Source organism: Orycteropus afer, unplaced genomic scaffold, assembly GCF_000298275.1.
Source record: "Orycteropus afer afer isolate SDZICR_OR568_19922 unplaced genomic scaffold, OryAfe1.0 scaffold00067, whole genome shotgun sequence".
NCBI classification, from domain to species: Eukaryota; Metazoa; Chordata; class Mammalia; order Tubulidentata; family Orycteropodidae; genus Orycteropus; species Orycteropus afer.
This window is the reverse complement of record NW_006921654.1, coordinates 4,488,968-4,496,773: the sequence shown is the minus strand read 5'-3', so window position 1 is coordinate 4,496,773 and position 7,806 is coordinate 4,488,968. Positions and strand designations below refer to the sequence as shown.

Genomic DNA, 7,806 nt, shown 5'->3' with positions numbered 1-7,806 from the left:
TTGGGAGGCGCTGTCCCACGCTGCCAGCCTTATATCTCAGGCTCGCCATTCAGCGAGGACCTGGACATGTATGATCGCGTATGGGAGAGGTCACCTAGAGAGGGAGGCTTCCCGGAGAACCGCGCGTGGAGTCCAACGCTAAAGGAAGAGGAAAGGGCTTTGTGCCAAGGTTTGAGGTTAAACGATGCGGACGCCAGGAAGGGCGAGATCAACACCGAGCAGGGCCCGGATGGTAAGGCGAGGACACCGAGGTTCTGTCCTGTACGAGCAGGAGCCCAGACAGAAGACGAGGAAAGAGCGACACACCCTGGGGATGTCTCTTGAGCCACCTCTAAGTCCCCAGAGTGCCGCAGAGGCGACGGGGAGTTGCCTAGAGAGGCGTGACCCAGAGGAAGACCCGCCCCGCGCAGGCGCGCTCCAGCGCAAGCGTGGTGGGGGAGGGACCGCACCTCAAGTTTGCTCCTAGCGCTGGTTCGCGGACAAATATTTGACATTCCGGGCTTATCAGGAAGCGAGCCAGGCCCATTGAGCAACGTCCCTCCCCCCGTGCTTGATTCGCTCAGCGCTTCTGGGCTTGGGGACAGCGGGGAGGTGTCCTAGAAGTCCGTCGGGAAAGAACGATCACGCTCTCGTGTTCGCCTCCTCCAGAAGAAGAGCTAGTCGCTCAAAACTGCCCGACAGGGGGTCCACCATCCCACTCCCTCCCCGCCGCCATCACCCGGCGCGAGTCACTTCCGTCCCAGGCGCCACTTTAGCCAAGTAGGGGGTAGGGGGCGCGCTGCTGTGTCAGGTCACTGGGCCTCGAAGACGCCCCACCCCACCCCGATTACCTACACGTGAGCTGAGGAAGCGTTCTCATCTTCAGCTCTCTGGGTTGTCCAAAGGCCTCGACGCTCGACGCAGCGCCCGGCTTCTCTGAAAGTGCGAGGTCTAGGTGTCTTGGGCTGGCCTTGCAACCCCATGTCTGTTCCCGCTGGTTTCTCCTTCAGTTTCTCAATCAAGTAAACTGGAGAATTCGGTAAAGTCCGAGGCGGCCTGGAAAAGCGTCGTGAAAGAACCTCACCAAACTCGGCCGGTCGAAGGGGCCTAGGGAGTCCCCAACGTGGGATTGTCTGAACTGGGGTATTTGCCTAGGACAGTCGTCGCTAGGCCCACACTCGCCCGCGCGCGCTCACGAGCTCCAGGCAACAGGCCCTAGGCCTTTCCCCATCGTCAGGCGCACACGTAAGGAAAACAGGCAGGAACGAGGGAGTAGTCAGGGTCCAGGCCCGACCATTGAACTCTGCCGGATCTAGAGTGCAGTTCTAGGTTGCAAGGAACAGGGCCTTTCTCCTTCCGCAGCACAGATCCTGCGCACTTTCCCACATCGACGTTTTCGGCATCGTGGGCATTTCCCTGAGCCGAGTTCGGTCCGGGTCCTCGTCCCTTGGTGGCCAAACCTAGCCCTGTGACTTCTGTTGACCCTTCCCTCCCACTGGTCTAATGACCCCAGATGATCTCCAGCTTCTTCCCCAGAACCAACCTTTGGTGACAACGCCCCTCCCCAGCTCTTTGATTCCTGGTGACTCCCACAGATTCCCTATGACTCTTAAGGACTGGGGTAGGCCCCGAGTTCTGCACGTTACTTTGCAGAGGTCTCATGGTACCTGGGGGTTGGGGGTGTCCAGGAGTCTGACAGGGCCGGGAGCACGCAACTAAAAGTATGAGAGTGTGAAGTCTGGGCTGGCTTCTGGCAGCCCTCCCCTACTGTTCTCTGGAGCCGCCCCCGGTCACGTGGCCGGCGGAGCCGGCAGGTAACTCGCCCAGAAAGGGCGGGGGCCCGCACTGTCCCGCCCCGCAGGGCGCTGCGAGCGCGTCTCGGCAGCGCCCACTGCACCAGCCAGGCAGCAGGTGCCGCCCCCGACACACGGTGTCCCGCCCAAGCTGGTTCGCGTCCGCCGTCGGTCCGTGCGTGCGTGCGCCTCGTCGGTTCGAGTGTGTGCCGCCGAGCGCCCCCCTCCTCTGTGGCCATGACTCCGCCGCCGCCTCAGCCGCCGCCTCCCGGCCCGGACCCCGCCGCAGACTCTGCTGCGGACCCCTACCCCGGGCCCGGACTCCTGGTCGTACTGTTCGGGGCCACGGCTGGTGGGCTGGGGCCCGACTTGGGCTCCGACGAGACCGACTTAATCCTTTTAGTTTGGCAAGCAGTGGAGCCGCGGAGACGCCAGGTAGTATGGAAAGGGGCAGCAGGGCCCCCGGGGTACTGCAGGACCTGAGGGGGCGCAATGGCTGATAAGGTTTCCCCGCCGCCCGCAGGTGGGGACGCTGCACAAGTCGCTAGTGCGCGCCGAGGCGGCCGAGCTGAGCCCACAGTGCCGCGAGGCAAGCGGCCTTAGCGCCGAAAGCCTGGCGCGGGCAGAGCCGCTGGACAAGGTCCTGCAGCAGGTGAGCTCCGAGGTTGGTGTGAGTGGCGTCACGGCCGGGCCGCGGGGACATTTCCCGGCCGCAGAGGCAGCAGGCGGCGAGGCCTGGCGCGCCGCGAGCAACTGGCTCGGGCGGTAGGACGGGTTCCTGTTGTTTGAAACTTTAAGCGACTCCCGCATCTGTCCGTGTTTGCCTCGTGTCTTCCTGGGGGCGCTTTTTCGCCTTTTCCAGAGTACACTACAATTGGAGGGTTGCAATGGGGAATGTGGGAACCCTCCTAGAGTCCCCGGCCGGCTGAGGAACTAGGCTGAGACTCCTCTGGGATTCTGCCGGGTCTGGTGTCCCAGAGTAGCAGCCGGAAGCCGAAAGGACTGAGGGGCCTGGACTTGGCCATAGATCACTGCCCTGCTGCCGGCGTTCCCGGCCCACCAGCCCTCCTGGGAGCTGCTGAGGCGGGGGCGTAGGGCGGTGTTTGCCCTGGAGGCAGACGCCGTCAGGTGTAAGCTGCTGGTCTAGGCCTGCCCCGCCGGCTGGCCAGGCGTGGGCGCTGTCCGGACCCTGCCGGGGAGCTACCAGCTCGCTGAGTGCTGGAGCGCTGCACTGGCTGCAGTGGGAGGTGGTGCCCACTGTTGTTTTCTTTTTCTTTTATTCACTATGCGCCCACACTTGGCCTGACTCTAGCTGAGTGCAATAAGATTAAGAGCCTTACTGACACAAACTCTGATCCTCCGACTCTGGTGGTTCCTGGTGGGCAAACTGAGGCACAAAGCTGTTGCATCTGGGTCTCTTCCAAAAGGGCTCTGAGACTAGCCCCTACTGGGGAAGCATGTTAGAGCACAGCTGTGTTGCCTTTACTCGGCCAGCCTCAGATTGTCACAATTGGCAGAGGGAGGTCCGGGGGTCTGTGCTGGGTCCTTATACCTGTTCAACAGCAGGGGTGGTGGCTGGGGGAGGGGCTGGGCAGCCTGAGAAGTGCCACCCCCTCTGTGAGCAAACAACTCAGTGCCAGCTGGTCGATAGAGAGGGGGGTCAAAGCTCAGGCTGTCCCTGGCGTCCAGGTGTGGAGCTCTGTCCTTGGAGCTTCTCTGCCCCTTGGTTGGTCAGATCTGGAGGCGGGGCTGCCATTGACCATGAGCAGTCTAGCAGGCCTGGGCCTCCCCCACCTGTCTGAGGGTGGTGCCTGGTCAGGTACAGGTTTAACCTGCTCTGCCCCGCCCCTTCCCACCTGCTAGTCCCACTCCACCAGGTGTTTGCTCTGGCTCCACTCCAGACTTCTAGACTCTTCTCATGTGATGGGGGCTTGGGTGACGTGTGTCTGCCCTCATTTGGCCTGGAGGAGGTGACAGTGGACTGGGGGAGAGGCACTGGGGCAGACCCGGCAGGGGTGGCCTCCTCCCCTGGCAGGGTGGGGCTGAACATCTGGCTGAACCAGCCTGGCAGCCTTCCCCTCCCTCCTCCTGCCCCCAGTCCCTGCCCTGCCCAGGTGTGAGTCTGTGTCTCCTCCCCATTCCCACTTCCAGTTCTCACTGCTGGTGAGTGGGGATGTAGCCCTGCTCGGAGGGGGCCCCTACATGCTCTGCACTGACGGGCAGCAACTGCTACGACAGGTCCTCCACCCCGAGGCCTCCCGGAAGGTATGCCACCCAGGGCACAATGCGGGGAGTTCTCAGAACCCTGTTCCTATGGGGGTGGACAGGGCAGCTCAGTTCCTCCATTAACTCCTCCTCGCCATGTGCCCTCAGAACCTGGTGCTTCCCAACACCTTCTTCTCCTTCTACGACCTCCGCAGAGAATTCCATATGCAGCACCCAACCATCTGCCCCACCAGAGACCTGAGCGTGGCCACCATGGCACAGGGTATTTGTGACCCAGCAGGGCTAGGGTAGAGGGGTGGCTGGAGGCTGTGTCTGAGTATGTACATGCTGGTGGGTTATATGGTCACATATATAAGTCTTTGTGTCTGTGCTGGGATCCATTTGGAATGTGGGGACCTATAAATGCCTACATGAGCTGGGCTAAAACAAATGTGTTTGTTGGGGTTCTGCATGTGTCTGTGCAGAAGACTTGGGCCCAGGCGTGGCCAAGGTTAGGATCCATGCTGGTTGCCCCAGGGCCTCTCATGCGGGGATTTCTTCATCATGACTTCACTGCCCATAGACTTGGGGCTGGAAACAGATGCCACAGAAGATGACTTTGGAGTCTGGGAAGTGAAGACAATGGTAGCCATCATCCTCCACCTGCTGGACGGTCCAAGTGGTAAGGTTTCACCCCGTCACCTGCTTTCAGGGTTAGGAGGGGAAATACCTATCTATTACTTTCCTCTAAGTTCTTCTCCCCATTTGTCACTGTCCCTGAGAAACTACAAAGTGGAAATCCCTTTGTCACCTCCTCATCCCCCTCAACTGTCCTCTCTTTGCAGTGCTTGGTGGGGAGACCCTCCCTCCACCAGACCCTGCTGACCCCCATGCCATCTCCTCTCAGGTCAATTATTTTCAAAGCCCGAGGTGGTGAAGCAGAAATATGAGACAGGGCCTTGGTGAGTATGGCATCGGGGAGTGGGTGACAACAGCTGGACAACTCTGATCCTGTGCCTTGCCTCCACAGCAGCAAGGCTGATGTGGTGGACAGTGAGACTGTAGTACGGGCCCGTGGGTTACCTTGGCAGTCATCAGACCAGGATGTGGCTCGGTTCTTCAGAGGGCTCAACATTGCCAGGTGAGTGTGGCAGGACGGATGGCCTGGGAGGGCAGGCCTGCCTAGGAGGCACTAACAAGCACTGGCTCCCCAGGGGCGGGGTAGCACTCTGCCTCAATGCCCAAGGCCGCAGAAATGGTGAAGCTCTCATCCGCTTCGTGGACCGTGAGCAGCGAGACCTAGCACTTCAGAGGCACAAGCACCACATGGGCGTCCGTTACATTGAGGTGAGGCTTGAGCTGGGCCTGGGGTGGGACAGAGCTGAGGTGGCCTGAGACCCATGGGCTGTTTCTTCTCTAACCACAGGTGTATAAAGCCACAGGGGAGGAGTTTGTAAAGATCGCAGGGGGTGAGTGTGCCCTCAACAGGCCCTAGCATCCCCTGGCTCTTGATCCATGTCCCACTGCCCCATTGCTCCTCTCCGCTCTCTGATCCCACGTGCTAGGTGTGGGTGGCAGCTCGGGAGGGTGTGAACTCAGCAGATGACTGCCATGTCCTGCACCCAGGCACATCATTAGAGGTGGTCCGTTTCCTGTCACGGGAGGATCAGGTGATCCTGCGGCTGCGGGGCCTGCCCTTCTCAGCTGGGCCAGCGGATGTGCTGGCCTTCCTGGGGCCAGAGTGCCCAGTGACTGGGGGCTCTGATGGGCTGCTCTTTGTGCGCCACCCTGATGGCCGGCCTACCGGTGATGCCTTTGCCCTCTTTGCCTGTGAGGAGCTGGCACAGGCTGCTCTGCGCAGGCACAAGGGTATGCTGGGTAAGCGCTACATTGAACTCTTCCGGAGCACTGCAGCCGAGGTGCAGCAGGTGAGCACTTGGGGCTTCCCTCTCACACCCACGTGCCTCCTCCCCAGGGTGGTCCTCAGGTCCCCTGTGCCCCTGCCCTACTTGCCATGACCAGCCTGTTGCCTTCCATACCAGGTTCTAAACCGCTACGCATCCAACTCACTCCTTCCCTCCCTTACTGCCCCACTGCTACCCATCCCCTTCCCGCTGGCAGCTGGGACCGGGAGGGATTGTGTACGTCTTCGAGGACTGCCCTACACAGCCACCATTGAAGACATCTTGAGCTTCCTAGGGGAGGCAGCGGCTGACATCCGGCCCCATGGTGTGCACATGGTACTTAACCAGCAGGTGAGGTTATTATCGGTGGAAGGCACACACACATCTGTAGTGAGAGGGTTGTGTTGTTAGGGATAAGGCACTTTTGCATATGCTCATGAGACTGTGAACAGGGCCGGCCATCAGGCGATGCCTTCATCCAGATGACCTCGGCGGAGAGGGCCATAGCTGCTGCTCAGCGTTGCCATAAGAAGGTGATGAAGGAACGCTACGTGGAGGTGGTCCCCTGTTCCACAGAGGAGATGAGCCGTGTGCTGATGGGGGGCACTTTGGGCCGCAGTGGCATGTCCCCTCCGCCCTGCAAGCTGCCCTGTGAGTGCCCAAGGGGCTGGGGAAGGAGGAGGCATGTGGGGGCCAGGCTGTTGTAGCCCCTACTTTGTACAGCAGCCGGGACTCCCTTTCTGGCTGCCCCACCCAGGGCAGTGCTGGCTCCCTGCAGATGCACTGTCTACTTCTGCCTCCAGGCCTCTCGCCACCCACCTATGCCACCTTCCAGGCCCCCCCAGCCCTCATTCCCACTGAAACAGCAGCTCTGTATCCCTCTTCGGCACTGCTCCCAGCAGCCAGGGTTCCTGCCACCCCCACCCCTGTTGCCTACTATCCAGGACCAGCCACTCAGCTCTACATGAACTACACAGCCTACTACCCCAGGTACCCAGGTACCCTGCTGCCAAGACAATCCCATAATCCCCGTCCTGGCTTCAGGGGGTGAGGTGGGGCTGGGGTCCTCATCCCCTTCCTGGGCCAGATACCCTAAGGTCTACTGGAGTGTGGATTTTATTCTGAAATGATAGGGGACTGACAAGTACAGGCTCTCTAGTGCCACGTTCAAACTAGACTGGTGAGGAGACTGTAGGCGGGGCTTTTAGGGAGGAGGAACAGAGCTGCACACAACACAGAAGCAAGGGGCACAAGGCAGCAGGCCTTGGCGCAGGCCACAGGTGAGACTAGTGAACCCTGCCTTTCTTACCCTAGCCCCCCAGTCTCCCCTACCACTGTGGGCTACCTCACTACACCCCCTGCTGCCTTGGCCTCTGCTCCCACCTCCGTGCTGTCCCAGCCAGGAGCCCTGGTTCGTATGCAGGGCATTCCATACACAGCTGGTGTGAAGGATCTGCTCAGTGTCTTCCAAGCCTACCAGGTGAGGTTGTACAGCTGGAGGGTTTAGAGGCCTGGCTGAGTCTGAGCTCCTTGCCCTAAGTCTCTTTCCCTTCTGCAGCTAGCTCCCGATGACTACACCAGTCTTGTACCTGTTGGTGACCCACCTCGCACTGTGCTACAGGCCCCCAAAGAGTGGGTGTGTTTGTAGGTGAGAGCTCCAGGAGGTAACAGCTAGCTATTGTCATCAGCCAACATGCCCTCCTATATCCAGAGGACCAGTGCCTCAACCTGGTGGCTTTTTTCCATCTTGTCAAAGTTCTCAGAAGGCACCCAGAGAAGCCTAAGCCCCAGCTCCATCCCCCACTTAGTCCTCTGCCTGTTCTTTCCAAAGATGAAGGCTGGACCTTGCATGCAGGTCTGGGGGTGGAATGGTGCTACCAGCTCCTGACAGCCTGACTTAGGTGTGGAACGGTGCTACCCTGCTC

The 7,806-nt window shown here is 60.3% G+C and overlaps 1 protein-coding gene across 1 annotated transcript; it reads left to right on the top strand.

The window, feature by feature from the left end:
- The first annotated feature begins 2,009 nt into the window (after positions 1-2,009).
- Positions 2,010-7,529, top strand: ESRP2 (epithelial splicing regulatory protein 2). Its single transcript, XM_007940287.1, has 15 exons — positions 2,010-2,207; positions 2,296-2,424; positions 3,924-4,037; positions 4,146-4,260; positions 4,561-4,659; positions 4,885-4,939; positions 5,008-5,118; positions 5,192-5,324; positions 5,404-5,446; positions 5,604-5,905; positions 6,020-6,232; positions 6,334-6,532; positions 6,685-6,871; positions 7,196-7,361; positions 7,440-7,529. The coding sequence occupies exons 1-15, from the start codon at positions 2,010-2,012 to the stop codon at positions 7,527-7,529; spliced, it is 2,154 nt and encodes a 717-aa protein (XP_007938478.1).
- The last annotated feature ends 277 nt before the right edge of the window (positions 7,530-7,806 follow it).